The sequence below is a fragment of the Diabrotica virgifera genome, chromosome 10, assembly GCF_917563875.1.
Source record: "Diabrotica virgifera virgifera chromosome 10, PGI_DIABVI_V3a".
Classification (NCBI taxonomy): domain Eukaryota; kingdom Metazoa; phylum Arthropoda; class Insecta; order Coleoptera; family Chrysomelidae; genus Diabrotica; species Diabrotica virgifera.
The window spans coordinates 139,451,758-139,475,991 of NC_065452.1; the positions used below are offsets into that span (position 1 = coordinate 139,451,758).

General features: G+C 33.7%; 1 protein-coding gene across 1 annotated transcript in view; it reads left to right on the forward strand.

Annotated features, from left to right (window-relative positions):
- The first annotated feature begins 3,276 nt into the window (after nucleotides 1–3,276).
- Nucleotides 3,277–24,234, forward strand: part of LOC126893299 (uncharacterized) — a 37,984-nt gene continuing 17,026 nt past the window's right edge. Inside the window, exon 1 of the mRNA XM_050663314.1 lies at nucleotides 3,277–3,365. Coding sequence (XP_050519271.1) covers nucleotides 3,300–3,365 — 66 coding nt within the window. The 5' untranslated portion in view covers nucleotides 3,277–3,299. The remainder of the gene's footprint in view (nucleotides 3,366–24,234) is intronic.

The following is a 24,234-nucleotide window of genomic DNA, read 5'->3' on the forward strand; positions in this document are numbered from 1 at the left end:
CAAACTAAATTTATTATTGTTTGTGAAATATTGTTTAAACAATTGCATATGTTTAAAAATAATAAACTTTTATTCTCTAAGTTAAAATATATGAAAAAAGAAAGTTTTTGCTAAAAAAAGTGTTATTTCAAAGGATAGAGTATGTGTTTTTATTTTAATAAATAAACAAATAAACAAATTTATTTACTTATATCGGAATGTAATAAAAATAAAAAATGTATCAATTATTATCAAAGGTCATTGGAATGCCCAATCAGAGCAAACTATCTGCTGTCCTGCGCGTAGCACCAACAATTAATGTTTATTTAAAAAAAATTCTGACGCCGTGGTAGTTAATCGATTTTAATTTTGCAGATTGCAAATGAAAGGTACAGTACACTTCTACATGCAAAACAAATTTCAACTTGCTATCTGCTTTATTTTCAGTCCTGTAACATTTTGAAAAAATGAATTTTTTTTGCGAAAGCTGGATTGCAAAATTTATTTTGCAAAATCTGTTAAACCGATCTTAATGAAATTTACAGTATTGTTTTAGTGTATCATAAAGTTTTTTTGAGTGAAAAATGAAGGTCCTAAGTGTACAATAAATGGTTTAAAAACGTAAAACGCGAATACTTGTTTTTGTATGGTTTTTTCGCAATTATTGCTATTTTGCAACAAGGGTGACTATTTTTTAAATTTTTAACCAATTCTATATTGTAGGAAATTTAATTACGCAACTTTTATGTTAGTAAAACTTTTCCCGGAAATGAATACTTTTAAAGTTATAATCAAAAAACGAAGAAAAAATCGAATTTTCCCTTCATTTTTTGACATTTTGATTATTTAAATAATGTTCCGGACCCTTTTGAGAGGGAGGATAACTCAAATATTATTATTTGAGTTATTTTCAAGCAATTTCTGCAAAAAAATTTGAGTCACCTCTCAACGTCCAAATGTACTAATATTTTTACAGATGCGCCCTGGTCTACTACTATACTAGTCTGCTACTACTTTATAAATTTTGATTTTTGATGTTTGTAAAAGCTGACTTATAAAAGTTTTATTTACTTAGAACGACGATTTATTTTTTTTTTATTTTTGTTTATCCGCATCAACCACTCGGGTTATTAGCGATAGGTTTATAATACAAAATTGAGAAAAAAGATACATTTTTAAAAGATATGAATGACAAAAATATTGGAATTATTTACAGTTTACAAAAAATTAATCATAATTTGTTATAGAGTTTACAATGATTTATAAAAGACTTCGTTGAAATTTGTAACTATTGCTTCTTTCAGTGTGTTATGTATCTTGAATATTATACTTCGCTGAATCGCCTACCTATATATATATCGCCTTCGCTGAAGTGTACTCTGGACATTCTATTCTATTACTATAATAATATGGTTAACTGTAAGAGATGACGATTTATTTATTGTTCTAATACCGGTTAAGATATGCAAAGAAAATTTGGTAAGTTTTAAGAGGTAGTTATTGCGCATTTTTTGACATACAACTGAGAATTTTATGTTCACCATTGGCGTGCATACGGGTATAAATACTTTAGATACATCCAGTATGCACGCCAATGGTGAATATGAAATTCTTAGATGTATGTCAAAAAATGAGCAATAACCACCTCTTCGAAAACCTACCAAATTTTATTTGCATATCTCACCCGGTTTTAGAGTAATAAATAAATCGTCAGTTTGTAAGAAAACATTCAACATCCCGTATCTCGGAAACGAAACATTTGTGGACATATGTTTATAAATCTTCTTCTTCTTCTTCTTCTTTTTATATAGACATTACTCTGTCTGTTTTTCAATGTGCCTCCAGTAAGTTGTCATTCCATCTTTTTCGTGGTCTTCCCACTGATCGTTTTCCTATTGGGGAACCGTCTCTCGCCGTCCTTACTACTCTATTTGTTGTCATTCGGCTTATGTGGTCGTTCCATTCTACTCTTCTGCTTTTCACCCAGTTATTAATGTTGTCCACCTTGCATCTCCTTCGTATATCTGCACTTCTAGCTCTATCCCACATCGTCTTACCATCGATTTTTCGCAATGTTTTCATCTCTGCTGTTTCTAGCATTCTTTTTGTCCTTTCTGTATCAGGTCGTGTTTCTGCCGCGTATGTCATTATTGGTCTGATGACTGGTTTGTAAATTCTGCCTTTCACTTCTTTTCCGATGTTTTTATTTCTCCATATTGTTTCATTCAGGCAACCTGCAGCTCTGTTTGCTTTATTCACCTGACACCTGATCTTCCACTTCTGTTTCGAGCTTTCCGTAGCTGCATAGTGTGATGCCTAGATATTTAAACTCCATGACTTGTTCTATTATTTGACCCTCCAGCTCTAATTTACACCTTATTAGATCTGCTGTTATAACCATGCATTTAGTCTTTTTTGGGGAAATTAAGATGTTAAATTTTCTAGCGGTTATATTAAATTCGTGCAGCATACGTTGTAAATCATCTTCACTTTGAGAGATTAGTATTGCGTCGTCTTTATAAATCAAACGGACATTATTTTTTCATGCAGAATTACCCCTTAAAGTTTGTCGCACTTATTTGGAAACACCCTGTGTTGATGAAGAACATGGCTAGTTGTTAAAGTACCTAACTTTTTTATTATCCAACATAAGCAAATGAATCAAAACAGAAGATTTTAAGAAAGCGTAAGGCTACAATTGATTTTTCATTTTAATATCTTATATATGCTAGAATATTCCACAGGGTGTTCCGAACTTTAAGGAAAAACACAGTATGATTGTTACAACCGGTATAAAATGACATTTACGTGTCTAGCAACAATATTATCGCTAATCGCCCTAATGATATCCAATCTCCGATAGGAGAGGCACTCAAAGAAGAAGAACAATATTATTACACCGATATTCTTAAATAATAAGGCTATAACATACTAAACAACTTACTTAAATCAGGCAACTGGTTTAGGAAATTCGAGACATCTAACATGTCCCATTCTTAAGGTGTTTCGTTAATTTTGCCGGTGTGTGTATTTACTTCCAAGCAAAATTTTCAATGTCTTATATTATAATGCTACAAAAACTTGCTGGAATGGGAAGCGTTTAAAAAACAATTTATTTCCATATTAAAAATAATCATAAAATCTACTTCAAGCGTAATTGGCTAAAGTTTTTAACAAAATAACAAAAGTATTTTTTATTCCCATTTAATTTAGCTTCAACACTGACGAGAAAATAATTATAATATTGATGAAATGATTGATATGTCGGATTATTTTATAATAGATATAAAGGTTTTATCACTTTTAAATCATTTGTAAAAATGACTAAGTTGACTATAGTTCTTTGCGGTTTATTCATTGGAATTTCAGGTGATATTGATATATTTGTACGTATGTGTCACATTAATCACTTGTAAATACATACTTCTATTAATTAGTTTATTTCCATATGTATTTCTGTTTTATCGTCTACACTGCTAGACAAAGAAACCTGGACATTTTCATATTTATATCGTATATACAGGGTGTTTGGTAAATAATTGGGCCATAGCTTAACCTCAGATTCCTGAGGTTAAAATAGGTCGATTTAAGCTAACTTACCTTAGTACAAAAGTTGATAGTAACCGAAATACAGAGTGTCAAAGTTAAACTTCTATTTTATTTATTTTTGAATATTTCCTGACAGGCATGGGACAACAACACGAAATTTGGTAAGTGTTGCTGGTATTGTACAATCTACTAAATTATATTAAACAAACGTTTCTGGCTACTACCAGAGGCGTACGACGGGGGAACGTGAATGGTTGACCCTTCCCAAATTCTACGCCACTGGCGGAATTGCTATTTTAATGTAGGTTTTTGATTCTCCAATACTTTCTATGTAAAAAACATACTCTTCATTCGTAACGATTAAGCCATTAGTTTTCGAGATATTTGAAGCTAAAAACGAAGGAGCATAATACATTAATCAAAATAAGTGTGCCTCTTTATCTTTAACTTCAAATATCTCGAAAAATAATGACTTTTTGCCACGGATGACAAGTATGACACGGATATGTCAAATTATTTTAAAGTATTATATTTTTAAATAATTTATTATTTATTTAAAACTTTAAGAATTATGTGTGCCCGGTACTATAAAACTATTTGACATATCCTTATGATACTTGCAAGTTCTCTTTGGTTTCATCAACATCTTTTTTATATTCCTCGCATAAAATATTAATTCACTTTTTGACTTCTTCTTTATTTACCGTAAAAAACATCTAACAGCTGATGTAACATCTTTGATCTTTGTAGCATTATATTTATTCTCTTTAAAAGATCTTGAGAAAATTTCTATAACATTCATCATCAACCCATACGCGTCCACTGCTGGGCATAGGTCTCCCTCAGCTCTTTCCATTTATCTCTATTTTGTGCAGCTTGCATCCAGTTACCGATAACATGTTTCAAATCATCGGCCCATCTGGTTAGTGGGCGTCCTCTGCTCCGTAGTGCTTCTTCTCGCGGCCTCCTCTCGACAATACGTTTTGTCCATCGGTTGTCTGGCAATCTGGCGACGTGTCCTGCCCAATTCCACTTAAGCGACGCGATTTTTTCGACAGCGTCTGTTGTTTTTGTTCTACGGCGTATTTCTTCGTTTGGGATTCGGTCTCTCAGGGTGACACCCAACATCTGGCGCTCCATAGCCCTCTGAGTTACGCGTATCTTGTTCACTACCTTTTTTGTTAGTGTTAATGTTTCGGCTCCATAATTGAGTACAGACAACACACACTGGTCAAAGATTTTCCTTTTGAGGCATATGGGCAAGTCCGATTTAAATACATAGTTCAGTTTACCAAACGCTGCCCAGGCTAATCCTATACGACGTAAGAGTTCGCACGTCTGGTTATCTCGTCCCAACCGAATTTCATGTCCCAAGTACTTATAAGATGCAGTCTGCTCAATATCCCTTCCATCAACAACAATATTACGATTTAGCACCAGATTAGTCATTATTTGCGTCTTGTTGATGTTAATCTTTAGTCCGACCTCTAAGGAAGCGTAATATAATTTGTTCAACATTATTATTGCATCATCCATACGATCGGCTATAAGGACGATGTCATCTGCGAATCTCAAATGACTGAGCTTCTCTCCATTTATATTGATACCATATTCGTTTAGATCTGCCTTCTTAAATGTGTGTTCTAAAAGGGTTGTGAATAGCTTTGGTGAGATGGTGTCTCCCTGCCGGACTCCTCGTTGTATACAGAATGTATTTGTTTGTTGTTCAGACAGTCTTACGCTAGCCGTTGCCTTTTGGTAGATATATTTGATCATGTTAATGTAGCGATGGTCTATTCGGCATTCTGTCAATGCTTTTAACATTTTCTGCTGGCTTATGGTATTGAATGCTTTTTCGTAGTCCACGAATATCAGTGCCAATGGTTTGTTGTATTCCGCAGACTTCTCTATTAGGTTTTTTATTACCAGTAAGTGGTCGTTAGTGCTATATCCAGATCTAAATCCAGCTTGTTCTCTAGGCTGATAGAAGTCTAACTTAGCCTCCAGTCGTTTTTTGATAATTTTTGTGAAAAGTTTATATATGTGTGATAGCAAACTGATAGGACGGTAGTTTTTTAGATCTGTTTTGTCACCCTTTTTGTGTAATAAAAAAATGACTGCATTGCTCCATTGAGGAGTTTTTCCTTGGTAAATGCATTGGGCGAAAAGTTTGGCCAAAGCCTGGATAATTTTATTTCCACCTTGTTTGATTGTCTCGATTACTATTCCGTCATCGCCAGGGGATTTAATATATTTTTTTTGTATATAACATTATAACACACAAATATTGTGGCATATAACATTAAATAGGTACTTGAATTCTGAATATCTCTTGCCCCTTTAAAATTGTTTCACTTTCAACTGCTTCATCGAAAAATGTTTTTTCTTTGTTTTTTGAAGGCCAATTCTATAGAATATGTTTGAGATTATTGCCCTCACAAAAAAATTTTTTGGTTTTTAGTTCAATTTCGCTTAATTTATTTCTTATGTCTCCAACAAAGCTCAAATGTCATTAATTCTACTCCAATTGACACGTTCAAGTCCACAGTTTCTAACGTTTTTTCTTGTTGCATTCACTCGTTTTAAAATCCTTGCCCAAATCAGTGTCAATAGAGTATCCAAGTTACCCTGTCTCAAAGGTATCCATTTTATTATGCAGTGCCTTGGCTTCACTTCTAACTGCTGATTTTTTGTCTCTATTATTGCTTAATAAACTGGAAAAATATGTTTTATGGATCCGTAGTTTTTAAGTACCTAAAGCTAAAGTTTTTGTCTAAATAGAGCTTTGTCTCAATAGAGCTGTTGCAAAGGTATCCATTTTATTCTGCAGTGTCTTGGCTTCATTTTTAACTGCTGATTTTTCGTCTCTATTATTGCTTAACTGGAAAAAAATGGTTTGATGGATTGCTAGTGAATCTACTACTGCTAGTGAAACGCTTAAAATAACGCGTTACAGCGTCAAACGTTTCTATATAGTCTAGTGGCAACATAGGAGGTCCCGTGGACACTTTTACTTCGCCGCGATTTGATGGTGGTATTATACGTTTTTTGGGTCGCTGAATCCAATGGAAGTGGTCTGGAAGCCCAGATGTGGTGCGTTTAATTGTTATTAACAAATTATGGTAATATTAGGTGTTTTTCAGGAATTATTAGAAGCCCTGTAAATAAATTGATAGTGAAAAGGTCTTCTCTGGTGTATTTTTGATCTCTGAATCGAATGCGACTAGTCGCGATTACTCAAAATGTGTTCTTATTTTGTTAATAACAAAATAATTGTTTATTCGCCGAAAACCTCGAAATGCGTTATCTACAGCAAGTTTGTAGTCTTTTTCATAGTATTTTTATACGCTAAATCGATTGTCACTAGTGGTGATAGCTTAAACCACGTTCCGACTTTGTTATTAATAAATTATTACAAAAATAACGGTTTGTAGTACATTTACTCACGGTTTTTGGTCTAAATTTTAAAAAACCACTTGGAATGACATGAAATTTGGCATGCACGTAGCTAACATGTCAAACAAAACAAGTGATATTGTGCCGATGTGTGCTTTTACCCTGGGTGTTAGTTTCACCCCGTTTCGGGGGTGAAAGAGGAACCCTTTAAAATAAGTCCGGAATTGGATAAACTGATTAATTCTAAGCAACGTTTATTCTATACAGTTTTTTTGCTAAGTCAATACTTTTCGAATTATTTGCGAGTGAATATGTTCATTTTTCAACAAAAAAACCAAATAACTCGAAAAGTATTGACTTAGTGAAAAAACTGTATAGAACAAAAGGTGCTTAGAATTAATAAGTGTATCCACTTCCGGACTTATTTTAAAGGTTTCTTTTTTCACCCACGACAAGGGGTGAAACTCACCCCCAGGGTAAAATCAGATATCGGCACAATATAACTTGTTTTGTTTGACAAGCTAGCTACGTGTATGCCAAATTTCATGTCAATCCAAGTGGTTTTTTAAAATTTAGAGCAAAAACTGTTAGTGAACGTACTATAAACCGTTATTTTTGAAATAATTTATTAATAACAAAGTCGGAACGTGGTTTAAGCTATCACGACTAGCGGCAATCGATTTAGCGTATAAAAATACTATGAAACAGACTACAAACTTGCTGTAGATAGCGCATTTCAAGCTTTTCGGCGAATAAACTATTATTTTGTTATTAACAAAATAAGAACATATTTTGAGTAATCGCGACTAGTCGCTTTCGATTCAGCGACCAAAAATACACCACAGAAGACCTCAACACTATCAATTTATTTACAGGGCTTCTAATAATTCCTGAAAAACACCTAATTTTACCATAATTTGTTAATAACAATTAAACGCACCACATTTGGGCTTCCAGACCACTTACATTGGATTCAGCGACCCAAAAAACCTATAATACCACCATCAAATCGCGGCGAACTAAAAGTGTCCACGGGGCCCCCTATGTTGTGACTAGACTAATATGTTTTGTTTTCATCGCTTCCAGGATTTCATTGCAAATTTGGTCAGGCAGATAGCTAGCTGAACCTTTTTCTTTATTAGCTGTAAATGCTGAGCTAACAAGTTGTCAAAAGCAAAGTATACAAGACAACTTAAGTAATTTTCCTTATGACGACTCGTTAAATGCTCATGGGATTAACGAAAAGCTAGTCCTTGAGAAGCAAGTAATTTAATGGTGACAACAACTCCAATTTAACTGATGATCCATCTAACTCCAAGTGATGATCTTGTTATTAATGTAACCATAGAGTTCAGATGAAATTTACTTTCTTCGTGAGATTCGAGTAAAGTATTCAAATATTTCCAGTGGGTAAAATATACAGCGTGTCTACTTGAGTTGGAAACATATGGGAAACTTTTTTATTATTAATTTTACGAAAAAAAGTTATTCTTTATAAAAAGTTCTGCATGCCCCAAAACCTAAGATTCAATCATCAGATATCAAATTTTCTGAATATTATACGAGGTATGTCAAAAAATATGAATTTCGGTCAAGGGTAAAGTACCTTTATTTCTCTCAATATCGAAAATTCTTATGATAAAAAGTTGTTTGGAATTAAAAACTAAGATCAAATATGCAATTACATGCTTCTTATTGAAAAAAAATTTTTTTTCTCAAATTTAAGGATACCCAACATTGTTTTTAATTATTACAAATATGATAACTCGTTTATTATTCATTTTACGAAAAAAAGTTATTCTTCGTAAGAAGCTTTGCATGGTCTAAAATCTAAGACACAATCATGATATATCAACTTTTATTAATTTTATACGAGGTGTGTCAAAAAATATGAAATTCGCTCAATATTATAGCACCTTTATATTTCACAGTATTTCAATTAGAAGGATGTAATTGCATATTGACACATAGTTTTTAGTTCTAAACAACTTTTTTAATAACTGTTTTCAATATTGTGAAAAATAAAGGTACTTTACTCTTGAGTGAAATTCATATTTTTTGACATAACTCGTATAAAATTAATAAAATGTGATATCTGTTGGTTGCATCTTCGGCCTTATGACCTACAGAGCTTTTTATAAAGAATACCTTTTTTCGTAAAAGTAATAATAAAAGAGTTATCGTATGTGTAATGAATCAAAACGAAGTTAGTATCAATAAATTTGAGAAAAATTTGGAAAATATTTTTTTCCAATTAGAAGCATGTAATTGCATATTTGAGCTTAGTTTTTATTTCCAAACAACTTTTCAGAATAAGCATTTTCGATATTGAGAGAAATAAAGGTACTTTACTCTTGAACGAAGTTCATATTTTTTGACATACCTCGTATAATATTCAGAAAATTTGATATCTGATGATTGAATCTTAGGTTTTGGGGCATGCAGAACTTTTTATAAAGAATAACTTTTTTTCGTAAAATTAATAATAAAAAAGTTTCCCATATGTTTCCAACTCAAGTAGACACGCTGTATATTCAAAATAAGTTAAACTGTTTCTTCAATTGAAAATAATTTGCACGGGTAACAATAAACAGCTTTAACACTTCTCTTTGCCTCCATTGGGTTTTACTGTATTAGAGTTGCTTTCATTTAATCTTCTAAAATAAGCTTTGTCTCCAGCTTCATACATTTTTTACAATTTTCTAAGGAATCGCTCTTTGGTTTAAAAGTTGTCACAGTTCTTATTTATCAGTATTAAAATCAGACCATATCGAAATCGCAGGTATTTCGTAGTATTTTTCTCTATTTAAAAGAATATGGTCCTCGATTATTTAGCGGACTTTAATTTGTAGTTCGTCACCAGGAGGAAAATTTAACAACCAAATTGACCACATTCTCATTGAAAAGAAGTGGAAAAATTCCTTACAAGATGTGAGAGCAATGAGAGGAGCCGACTGTGCATCAGACCACGAATTAGTGAGAGCAAAAATAAAAATTAGCCTCAAGGCTAATTATAAATCAAACAAAAAACATAGAAAATTCAATACAAATAAATTAAGAGACTCTAGCATAACAAACAAATACCAACAAACGTTGGAGAGGCATGTGGGGAATTTGGAACAAGTAGGAAAATCAAGCATTGAAGGTATATGGGAAATATATAAAAACGCGTACATGGAAGCAGGGAAAGAGATATTAGGGTGCAAGGAGAAAGCTGATCAACCATGGATAACGCTGGACACTAAAACAAAAATCAAGGAAAGAAGAGCAATCAAAACTGAATTGATCAAAACAACAAACCCGATAAAACAAAAAGAAATGCAGTAAAAATACACAGAAAAAAATAAAGAAGTTAAAAAAACAAGCCAGAACAGATAAAAGACTGTATATGGAACAAATGGCAGAAAAAACAGAGGAAGCACCGATAATACATGACACAAGGACACTTTACTCAATAACCAAAGAAATTAAAGGGGGCAAGAGCCAGCAAAGAACGAAACTAATGGGGAAAGAAGGAGAAACACTCACAAGTCAAAAAGAAATTGCCCAAAGATGGACACAATTCTTCGCAGAACTCTATGAAGAAGGAATTGAATCACAAATAGAGATGGAAGAAACAGAGAGAAACGAAACATTAATCATAAGAAACGACGAATTTACGAAGGACGAAATAAGATATGCTATAAACCTTTTAAAAAACGACAAAGCGGCTGGTGTTGATGGAATTCCCGCAGAACTGATAAAATCACACTTAAACTTCTCAGTGGATATGTACTACTTACTATTTAAAAAAATTTGGATCGAGGAAAAGATACCAAAAGATTGGGGTGAAGGAGTTATAATAAAGCTACCAAAGAAAGGAAATCTCACACTATGCGAAAACTGGAGACCAATCACTCTTCTCACTGTAGCTACCAAAATAATGGCCAGAATAATATTGGAGAGAATTAAAGATCCCATAAATGAAAAATTAAGAATTAACCAAATAGGATTCAGACTGAACAGTTCCTGTATTGACCATATAAATACCCTAAGAATCATCCTGGAACAGGAAATGAATCAGGAAGTTTATATCAACTTTGTAGACTTCGAAAAAGCGTTTGATTCAATAAATCGTAATATGATGTGGAGGATATTAAAACTCTATGGAATATCAGACAAATATATAAGAGTAATAAGGCTTTTCTACGACGAATGTTTTGCCAGAGTTGAACATGAAGGGGAACTATCCCAACAAATAAGCATCAAAAAAGGAGTAAGACAGAGGTGTGTCTTGTCACCGACATTGTTTATAATAGTCATAGATTGGATAATGAAACAAACTGGAAACAAATGGAAACAAATAGAAGAAGTAAAAGATTTCTGTTATTTTGGCAGTCTGCTAAACACAACAGGAGGCACAGAAAAGGACATAACACAAAGAATAAGCTTCGCACAAAACGCTTTCAACTCTTTGCGCAAGATATGGGCCTCGACAAACATCAGCAGAAGAACAAAGCTACGATTATTTGAAACTAATGTAAAGTCTGTCCTGTTATATGGATCAGAAACATGGAAACACCATAAAAAATTCTTTCAGAAAATACAATCCTTCATTAACAGGTGCCTACGTATTATACTGAGAATATTTTGGCCAAACAAAATTACTAATGACGAATTGTGGAGAATAACAAATGAAGAAAGGATAGAACATACAATAAAAAAACGGAAATGAAAGTGGATAGGACACACCTTACGAAAACCAGCAACAAATATTGCTAGACAAGCTCTACATTACAATGCTCAAGGCAAAAGAAGAATGGGTAGACCATCTTATACGTGGAAAAGAACAATAGAGAAAGAACTCAAAGAAAATAATTTAACAATTTAACGATGCAAAAAAGATAGCAAAAAACAGAAGAGAATGGAGAAAACTAGTAAACAAAATTGGACGGAACTCAACAGATGATGCGTGGGACTAGCAACCTCACCATCATTCCTCATGCTACTTGAAACACCGCAAGGTGCCCTTTGCTCCACTTGGAGATGTATGATTATGATGAATTTGTAGTTAATAAAAGGAAGTGTCCCTGGGCGCCCGCCTCAAGCGCCCAATGGATAAAACTGCACTGGTAATAACCTATATAATATTCAAGTAACTGTACCGATGCATAAAATGTTTAATGGGCCAGATGGACGGTTTCATGTAAGGATTTTCCCATCAGAAATTTTTAAAGATCTTCCTTTCTTGTTAAAGATCTTCCTCTTGATCTTCGGCCTTCCACCTTTTCATTTTGTTTTATTTATGTTAAGGTTAAGTCCTCTTTCTTCACTCGCTCTTTGTACCCTGTCCATAAGATACTGAAGTTCATCGATACTACTGGCAAGTACGACTGTATCGTCAATTCTCCATTGATTTTTATGCCTTCGTTTGCTTCATCCAGTGCTGTTTTAAAAATTTGTTCGGAGTAAATATTAAAAAGAAGAGGGGAGAGAACACATCCCTGTCGCACACCTTTTCTGATATCAATGCTCTCTGTGGACGCATTGTCGACTTTTACCCTGGCTGTCTGATTCCAGTAGAGACTTGTCACAATTCGGATGTCCTTATCATCAATTCCTATGCTTTGTAGAATTTCAATTAGTTGGTCATGTCTCACATTGTCAAAGGCTTTCGAGTAATCTACAAAGCACATGTAGACATCCTTGTTCATATCTCTACACCTCTGTACTAATACTTGCAGACAAAACACTGCTTCCCTTGTGCCCAGAGCGTTCCTAAAACCAAATTGTGACTCATTGATTTCCGCTTCACACTTGTAGATTCTGTTATATACGATTTTGGTGAAGACTTTGGTTATATGATTAATTAGGCTTATCAGTCTATGTTGGTCACACAATTTAGTGTTTGGTTTTTTAGGAATGGCCACGAAGGTTGATTGTAACCAATTTTCCGGAATTCTGCCGCTGTCGTACATATTGTTACACTTCTTCTAAAGATCTTTATTTAACTCGAACAGAAATTACAATACTTTAACAAACTGATAACTGCAAACTTCAAAATCTGAATTACAACTGAACTATAAAATGTCAAACACATATGTTTATATAGATTCCTGACGTTCTAGACGTCACCAGACATTTCTGGGTTATTCCATGACATCCAGAACATTCTCGTACGTGACTACTTCTTCTTTCACGTCGAGGGACTTTTTCTATGTAGGATCAATCTACGGAAATGCCATAACAATATTATTAAAAAGAGTGGTTAGGGTTTCTAGGAATGAGTTGTCCGTTTCGCATAATTAAGAGTTTTAGCACTTCAGCATGAATATTGTCAGGTCCTGAAGATTTGTTATTTTTGAGGGAGCATATTGCTTTTTCTACCTCTGAATTGAGAATGGAAGAACTGTTTTCGGTGATTTCAATTAAGTAATTATTAGGGCGGTCTGAAGCAAAGAGGTTTTCAACATATTGCTTCCATGTTTCTAGAATCTTTGTTGGTTCTGAGATCAAAATTTCGTTGGTGTCAAGTATGTCCGTTGCTGAGCTGTTGTATTTTCTTTTATTTATCATTTCTTTTATCTTCTTGTGCATGTTTTGGTAATCGTATTTCTTTTCACTGTTCATATTGTTCAATTTCTTTTTCTTTATATTTTTCCGACAGCCAGTCGTCTTTAGCTTCTCTGATTTTTGTTCTTATTTTTTTGTGTATTTCTCGATACATTGGTTCGTTTTTGTTTTTGTACTTCTGTCGCTCTTCCATCATGTCAAGGATATCCTCAGTCATCCATTCCTTTTTCTTCACTTTTTCTTGTTCCAATAGCTGCGCACATGTTGTCGGTATAGCATGCTCAATTTCATCCCATTTTTTACTTACTTCAGATATATTCTCATTTATCCTATTTAATTCTTTGTGTAGGGATTCTTGCACTTTTCTTCTAATATTAGGATTAGAGAGTTTCTTAATTTCCATTCTCTCACTTAAAGCTTTTTTCTTGACACACTTCAGTTTTACTTCGAGCTTGCATACAACTGGATTATTTTCTGTTGACACATCGGCTCCTGGATATGTTTTTGCAGATTTGATTGCGTTTCTATATCTTATTGGTATAGCGATGAAATCTATTTGATTACTTACGACAGTGGCGTGCGGTGACTTTTTCGGAAGGGGAAGCGATTCAATAAGGGTATAAAAATATTTTCTTAAGGGTCGAGGGTCGAGCCACTTCCCACCTGATAACACTCTGATGCGCTATAGGGGCTCTCTATCAGCAAAGTGCTTATGTGAGACGTCCTGGGTACAAGGACTTACACACTAAATTCTACCCCGATCAATGCGTGAGGCACTCTATTCCCGCTATTTCTAGTGACTAGTGACCTATCATTGATCTATATTGCTAGCTCGTTTCTCGCGCCGGGCTTTGTTTCCTAAAAAAGAGTTCTATTTAAAAAAAATTATATTCCTAGGCATTTTCCACAACACACAACTTTCAACAATATGACACTTATTTATACTTGAGGTATATTCTCCTATCAACTTCTGATAATTGTTGAATGCAGTCTTTTTCAATGGATAATAGGGCTAATAATAGGGATAAGGTGGTTGGCAACGTTGCTTGGCTAGATAAACAAGTTCGGAAAGTTACTGTGAATAAATCGCGAAAATTATTAAAACTGAGGTGAAAATAAAATTTAAACACCACACCAATTCGTATCTAAGGACAACAGCGAAGTGTACAATCAAAATTTGGAGTGAAACAAACATTTTTAAGTAAATAAAACCTGCAGAGCCAGTGCTGGTCAAAAAAACAAGGTTAGCTATAAATAAACAAAACAATCAATTATTGCTTCCATAAGAAGGTAACTGCTAAACAATTTTTGGCGGTGTTGCCAAATCTGAAAAAAGCACTGGGAAATAGGGAAGAAAGAAATAAATACCCTTTTAAATAGGCCAGTCTAAGAAGGGCAAAAATCTCCGCGAGGTTGAATCGGAATTTTGCACTTACCGCAGACAGCCAAATTATACGTGTGCAAAAAATATATTTAGTATATCAAATAGTAACAATCAAATAGAATAGTAACAACATGGAAGAATTCATAAAAGATTTGCGAGAAAAATTGGACAAAATGGAAACAAGGGATACGAGGATAGAGCAAAAATTGGATGGAATCCAAGAAGAGCTTAAAGAATTAAGAAATCAAAACCAGGAGCTGAAAAGAGAAAATATGCTACTAAAGCAAGAAATGAGTGAAATAAGAGCAGAAAATAAACAAATGAAAGCTGAAATTAAAGAAGTGCGAGAAGAAATGGAAACGCTAAGCAAACTAAAATTTAAGGAGGCAGTGCCAAAAAGACTAAGCGACCTAGAGGATAGAACGGAAAGAGAGGAGAAAAAGAAAATTGAGAAAAACGTAATAGTCAGGGGAATTAAAATAGGAGAAGAAAATGTAAAAGAAGATCTAGAAAATTTACTAAAAATAAAACTCAACGTTGAAGCTAAAATAGAACAAACAGAGATAATTAGACCAAGAAATTCACAGCCGTTCATAATAGCAAAATTGGAAAATATACAAGATAAAAAGAAAATAATGGAACAAAAGAAAATCCTCAAAGGTACAAAAATATTTATCGACGAACAAAGAACCTATGAAGAACGAAGAATACACAGGCAAGTAAAGAAAAGAGCAGAGGTGGAAAAGGAAGCAGGGAAGAAAGTGAAGATGGGCTTCAAAAAATTATGGATAGACGATCAACTTTGGGAATGGAATAACATAATAAAAGACTTAAAGCTGAAGTGTACTGGAAACAACAGAGAAAATCCAAAAAACTGAAAGAATCAAACCGAAGGATAGTGGAAACAGACCCGGCTAAGGAAATGGATAATGATAATAATAAAACAATGTACAAGAAAAAGAGGAATAAAATTAACATGAATAAAAGAGCTAAACCCATTAAAATTGGATCATGGAATATCCAGACAATGCTAAAAGTAGGGAAAATGCAGGAAATTGCTTTAGAAATGGAAAAATACGAACTAGAAATACTAGCACTACAGGAGATACGATGGAAAAATGAAGGAACAGTTAAGAAGAAAAACTTTACTATGTATTACTCAGGAGAAGAAAAACAGGGGAAAAATGGAACAGCTTTTATGGTGAGCAAAAGAATGAGAGAAAAAGTTATACATTTCAAAGCTATTAATGGAAGAATCTCCTACATTAGAATCGAAAATAAACAAGCCAATATATCTTAAGCCAATATATCTTTAGTTAACTGCTACGCACCTACCGAGGAAGCAGACCAACAAGATAAAATGGAATTCTATGAACTTTTAGAAGAAACCTGCGAAAATATTCCTAGGAACGATATCTTAATAATACTGGGAGATTTTAACGCGCAAGTGGGAAAAGAGAGCTACAACCAAAATGTAGCAGGTAAAGAAACGATCCACAATGTCACAAACGATAACGGGGCAAAAGTTTGCAATCTGGCAGCAGCAACAAATACCTACATCGTCAGTACGAAATTTATTCATAAAAGGGAACACAAGATAACCTGGATGTTACCAGGGAGATCAGATGGCAACCAAATAGATCATGTTTTGATTTCGAAAAAATGGACAAAGATAATACAAGATGTGAGATCCTTTAGAGGAGCAAACGCTGACACCGACCACATACTCTTAATAGCCAAAATGAAGATGAAAATCATCAAAGCTAATAATAAAGTAGGAAAAAGAAGGAAGTGGAACTTAACCAAATTAAAAGTGCAACAAACAAAACAAGAGTATTCAGAGGAATTAGTACAAAAACTAAAGAGATACAATGGCACGAACGTAGAAGAGGAATGGAAAAATATAAAAATGAGCATCATAGAGGCTGCGGAGCAAACCATAGGACCTCAAGAAAATAAAAAAACTAAAGAATGGTTTGACGAAGAATGTCGATACCAAAGTCAACTGAAAACGCTGGCACGAAACAAATGGCTTGAAAATAGCGGACAAGAGGAAAGAGAACAATACCAGAAAGAAAAGAGAGAAGCGGCCAAACTTTATAAAAGAAAGAAAGAGACATGGATCTCAGGTCAGATGCAAGAGATTGAAACAAATAATAGAGACAACAAAAAATTGTTTGAATATATAAAACAACAATATAATGGTAACAAAGTGACCAGCAAAATAAGCAAAAAAGATTGGGAAAATCACTTTAAAGATATAAATACAAGCAACCAAGCAATCGACACAGAAGAAGAAGATATAACAGATAACCGAGATGAAATAGAAGATGCACCTACCTACTAAGAATTTATAGAAGTAGTAAAACAACTAAAATCTGACAAAACTCCAGGACCAGATGAGATTAACAATGAACTTATTGCAAATGGAGGAGATGACCTTCTAAACCGTATATATAAATTAATGGTCAGTATATGGGAAAAGGAATACATGCCTGAAGAATGGAAGAAAGGACTCATTATACCAGTTTTTAAAAAAGGAGACCCAACGCTTTGCAGCAATTATAGAGCAATTACGCTATTAAATACAACATATAAGATCATGACAACAATTATAAGAAATCGGCTAACCAGATACACAGAAAAAAACTTAGGACCATATCAACAGGGATTTAGAAAAGGGAGATCAACAATTGATGCAATCCACGTTTTAACGCAAACAATCGAAAAAAGTTACGAACATGGCATAGAATTGCACATATTGTTTATTGATTTCCAGCAGGCTTTCGACAGCATCTACAGAAAACAGCTATTAAAAGAAATGGAAAATATGAATATACCTGCAAAATTAATAAGATTGACCAGACTGACAATGATGGACACAACAGCAAAGGTCAAAACAGTGGATGGTGAAACGAAGAATATCAACATAGAACACGGGGTAAGACAAGGTGACAGCCTATCGACAACGCTCTTTAATATAACCTTGGAGGGAGTAATTAGAAACACAGGACTAACAAAAAAGACAATAATCCAAAGTTCTACACAAATAATAGGGTATGCAGACGACCTAGGGTTGATAGCCCGTGACAAAAGAAGTCTAGAAGATGCACTGCTAACATTGACAAGAGAGGCAAAAATCAGGGGGTTAATAATTAATCAGAAAAAAAACAAAATACTTAATAAGTACGAGAAATCAAGACCAAGTAAATAGAATAAAAGAGATAAGAATAAGTGATAATGTATTCCAAAGGGTTGACTGCTTTAAATACTTAGGAGTGATAGTAGATGGTCAAAACAGAAGAAGCATAGAGATAAATGAAAGAGTTAAAGCAGGGAATAGGGCATTCTGGAAATACCACAAGTTACTTAAAGATAAAAACCTAAGCAAGAAAACAAAGACAAAGATATATAGAGCGGCAATTAGACCAGTCATCACTTATGGAGCAGAAGCAATGTGCCTTACAAAAAAAGATGAAGAAAAACTGACAATAATAGAAAGAAAAATTATAAGAAGAATACATGGCCTAATCAAAACAGATCAAGGAGAAATACGAATTCTGATGAATCACGAAATAAGAAATCTAATGGAAGGAGAAGATATAGTGAGATTCATTAAAGCACAAAGGTTAAAATGGTTTGGCCACATCCAACGAAGAGAAGCAGATGCACTAATTAGGCAGATAACAAATTGGACGCCAGTAATAAACAGACCTAGAGGAAGACCGAAAATAAGATGGGAAGACCAACTGCGAGAGGATATATCCAATATGGAAATTACAGGCTGGAGAGAAAAAATACAGAATAGGAGAGAATGGAAACAGATTACAGAAAAAGCAAAAAAACACGAAAATCTATAAAGGATAATGAAGAGGAATTATGCGGACCAATCCACCGCATGAAATGGATTAAAAGAGCTCATGAACCTGAGCGACCTATACTCTATACTAGAGTGACCGGTCTATATATATAATAGGGCTAAATTTCACTTGTTGAATTTCTTTTAAACTCTTAATTTGAAACTTTTAATGCATTTTAATAATGAAAAACTTCGTTCAACTGATGCAGTTGTGGCTGGGATAGTTAGTACCTACTACTTCACACAACTTGACCACTTCACACAGTGACTTGTTTAAACCAGTAGTTATAATATCACTAATGTCAGTTGTTTCATAAACGACACTTAACTGAGAATGCAAAGCTGGGATATCAAAAGATTTTCATTATTTAATCGTAGTGAAGTAAATTCCTCTGTGGGAAATTTTGATGAATTATAATTAGATATATTAAGATTATATACAGGGTGGTGAATCGGAAAACGGGCCATAGGAAACTCAATGTAAAATTTTAAACTGTTGAATTCCTGCTTCCCTAATTATGTTACATCAAAAGTCATGAGAAGTTATTTGTAGAGGATTGAAATCTGTATTAAAAACAGAAGTTACAATTGTTGTACGATTTAAACACATTCTAAAATTTTGAAAAATATAATGTATTTACCGCAGTAGGTGTGTGTGGGCATGTTAGGCCACACGTTACTATTTAACTGACAGTGAGCACACTATTGACTGAAGAAAATATCTGTATTATTAATACTTTCTCCTTAACTGAGGGTATCTGATCAACTTTATTGTGTTTTAAAGAATAAATGATAAAATAAATAAAGAAATTGACAGTTCAAATTGTTAATATAATAAATTCATTGTCACCGAATGCAATCTTATACATACACATTATTGCACTGTGTGTGGCGTAACTTTGGCGTATTTCTCTGAAAATTGTATTATATTTTTACAAAATTTTGAATATTTATTGTTCGTAGAACAATATTAACAGTTGTTTTCAATACAGATTTCAATTCTCTACAAATAGTTTCTTATGACTTTTGATGTAAAATAATTAGGGAAGCAGGAATTCAACAGTTTAGAATTTTACATTGAGTTTCCTATGGCCCGTGTTCCAATTCACCACCCGGTATAATTCTACAAATTTTAAATCGTTAAAATTTTGAAAGTTAGAATTCATTTGTTATAGAATATTATCAAAAGGTCTCTCTGTTGCCGACATTATCAATCTTCATTATTTTTCTTTCATGTTCAAACCCCATATTTTCAGTTTTATCCCAAATATTTTTAAACTGCTCTCGTTTTTTAATTATCGTATTAATAAAGTCATCAATTTGTCTTATACAAAATGCAATGTCATTTGACTTCATCTGTAAAATGTCAAATAAGGAAAAATATCTGCAAAAAATTTAAATCGAAATACATATTCTTTAAGCGAATGTACATGTACGTACCTAACCACCGCTGCAGCAGTAACAGTCGGACGGCGCTAGGATGCGCTAGGACGAGCGCTTCCAGAGTACCAAAATTCGCGCGACTAATGGGTTGCAGTCATTGAACCCTGACCAATTTTTACACCGGACAACAAGCGGCGATTTTGAGATGCGCTTGTCAGGAGTGGACCGAATATGTAGTTGAACTGTGTGCATATTGATTTCGTTCGTACGCGATTAATTTTTAATATTTTTCAATGCGCATGCCTAGGTAATAATGTAGATTACTTGGATTAGGGAAAAAATTTTGTTATTAAATAGGTATTAATTAATAATAGATATATTTTCTTATATCGAAGTAGGTATAGGGAAGCGGCGCTTCCCCCGCTTCCATGGACCGCACGCCTCTGAATTACGATGTTCTCCGAAGTATCTGCTGGTGATTTCCACGTATAGATTCTGCGGACAGGAAGCTTAAATTGGGTGTTACTAAGTATCATTTTGTGTTCTTGACAGAAGTTAATAAGACGGTCTCCTCGGTCATTTCTTTCTCCTAGCCCGTAGTTTCCAACTATATTCTCAGCATTGTAAATACCAACCAGTATATAGGGTGAGGCAGATAAAGGGCATATTAGAAATATCTCGAGAACTAAAGGTGAGAGAATCTGAGAATCATGAAAATTGGAGTATTGCCCGCTTACAGATAAATGAGAAATTTAAAGAGATAGACCAATTGGTGTATTGCTCGGTTACAGATAAATAAGAAATTTAAAGAGATAGACCAATTGGTGTACAAGTGGTACCCAACAAAATATATTAAAAAAAAATTTAAAGCACTCATGGGAGTGCCGACAGAAGTGAAAACTTCTTATAGTATATAAATTACGAGCTCAATGCTTTTTCCCCATCCAAAAAGAAGTACTATACCTATATTATATACGCGTTGCGTACGTTCTATGCTACTTATGTATACATACACATAATATATTGTTATGCTCTGAATTTCTCTCTTGTTATGAGATTGATCAGCAAATTCTTATTTTGATTACTTACTTAATTATTTTAATTATTACTTATGTAAAACAAAACCAAAATTAAATAAAATTTTCTAATAAATTTTATTCTCGGGGCTATTTTAATTTTAATGCCTTACCTTCGGTTTGTGGCTTCTAAGTATCTCTAGTTGCTTACTTCATCCAGGGACAAAACAGGGAAATTAAACACACTCGATGTCATATAAATGTTATAAATATTTTTTATTTATCCAATATACCATAAATATAAGATTTAAAAATTATACTTAAAATTTACTTCTGTTGCAACTATTTCTCATCTAATAAATTAAGCTTTAATTCTGATATCTCCTTTGTTTTAACAAAAATTTTATTTAAATAATTCGGTAGACTATTCTTACAAAAATAAACTAAAATTTATTTTTCTCCTTTGGAATTGATTACTTAATTCTTCTTTAAATTTTGGAATGACTAAATTATGCTATAGAACTGCTCAATACAAAAATAAACAAATACGGTGTGGATATAAAACAAAATCTCTCCGTTTCACAAAAATTCTGACTAACCTTTTGTTTCTTCTTTGCTCCTTCTTCCTGGATTGCGTAGTCCTTGATTCCCCCACACGTGCTCCTAGGATGTAGCGAAAGGTCCTTCTCGTCCAAACTGCTTCACCAACAAACAAACAACGGGACTATCGCTCGAAATCTCTATTCAGTTTTCTCTCTGCTCGATATCTTGTGCAAATTGATACCCACCGGCTACTCGTTCTAGACAGAAAACAGGAATCTCCTCGGACACAAGGAAAATTAACTTCTCAACTCGGTCAACGATTTCGTTTCACCACGATCTGCTCGCAAAGGCCAATTTCACCACTTTACACCGACTTCTCACTTTTTAAAAACTGGACTGTACTCCCCAGATATCCATTACACAGTGACCATTTTTTCTCTCCTCAAAATCAGACTCAACACTCTCATCCATTCCATCCATCTTTCTCCGCCAATCACAAACATCCCCTCTACACACTACATCCATATTTTTATTTTTTAAGAACCCATTTATTTTGTATACAACTTTTCCATTTTGTTAAATTCTAGGAGATACCAAATTACTTTTCGTTGTTTCAACATGCTAAACAAAAAGTCTTATATTCTAAACCCAATAAATTTGTTTACGGTCTCTCCTTCTACGAATCATTTACAAATGTCCTATTGTCGATTCCAACGCGAAATAAAATGTACTTTCTAATCTTCCCGCACCATTGTTTGAGTCCGTTCCGAGACCCATTAACAAATCACCTTAACGATTTCCCTTTCCGCGAAAAACACTGTTTACTAACTAAATTATAATATTTACAATTTTTGGTCATATTCAGGGCGATGAAAATCTATGATCTCGTGGTCTCTGATATAAATTTATTTTCTAAAATTTTCCCATAAAATTTTTGCAACAATGTATATACGTACGAAATTTACTTCGGCAAAGTGACGACGGTCGCAAACTCAATACTTTTTCCCCATCTAAAAAGTGCACAACGTCCCTAAAGAAGTTTTCACTTCAAAAATTTATTTCGTCAAAGAAATGACGGTCGCTAATTTAATAGTTTTTCCCCATCTAAAAAGTGCACAACGTCCCTAAAGAAGTTTTCACTTCAAAAATGTATTTCATCGAAGCAATGACGGTCGCGATGACGGTCGTTAATTCAATTCTTCTTCCCTATCCAAAAAGTGCACAGCATCCCTAAAGAAGTTTTCATTTTAAAAATTTATTTCGCCGAAGCGATGACGGTCGCTAATTCAACACTTTTTCCTCATCTAAAAAGTGTATAACGTCCCTAAAAAAGTTACTTCAAAAATTTATTTCGTCGAAGCAATGACGGTCGCGATGACGGTCGCTAATTCAATACTTTTTCTCCATCTTAATAGGGCATAACGTCTCTAAAGAAGTTTTCACTTCAACATTTTATTTCGTCGAAGCATTGGCGGTCGCTAATTTATGATTTTTCCACATCTAAAAAGGGCACAACGTCACTAAAGAAGTTTTCACTTCAATAATTGATTTTGTCGAATCAATGACGGTCGCTAATTTAATACTTTTCCCCATCTAAAAAGTGCACAACGTCCCTAAAAACTTTTCACTTCAAAAATTTATTTCGCCAACGCGATGACGGACGCTAATTCAATACTTTTTCTCCATCTAAAAAGTGCACAACGTCCTTAAAGAAGTGTTCACTTCTAAAATTTATTTCGTTGAAGCAATGACGGTCGCTGCTTGAATACTTTTTCCCCATCTAAAAAGTGCACAACGTCCCTAAAGAAGTTTTCACTTCAATAATATTACTATTATTATACGTGCATTATAATAATATACGTACAAAATTTATTTCGTCGAAGCCATGACGGTCGCGAAATCAATCCTTTTCCCCATCCCAAAATAGATTTTAAATTTATTTTAAATTTAAATATATCTACTAAATTTATATATACATACACATAATAAATATACGTACAAAATTTATTTCGCCGAAGCGATGACAGTCGCGATGATGGTCGCGAAATCAATCCTTTTTCCCCATCCGAAAATAGGTTTTAAATTTATTTTAAATTTAAATACCTCTACACAATTTATATATACATACACATAATATATAGCATACGCGATGACGGTCGCGATGACGGTCGCAATGACGGTCGCGATGACTGTCGCGATGACGGTCGTGACGACGGTCGCGAATTCAATGCTTTCCCTATCCCAAAATCGCACAACGTCCCTAAAGAGGTTTTCACTTCAAAAATATATATTAAAGATATATTTTGTTCGGTACCAGTTGTACACCAATTGGTCTATCTCTTTAAGTTTCTCATTTATCTGTAACCGGACAATACAAGGGTTTTGAAGTATGAACTATTTAATGAAAATATTTTGGTCCCTTTGCTACTTCCGGTTATACCGGAAGTTGATTGTAACTTCGATTTTTTAAATGGGACACCCTGTATATTTTTACATTTTTGGATTATGCTCGATGTCTTCTTTCTTAAAATATGAGGTTTTGTAATATTATACAGGGTAGTTTAAAAGGTAAT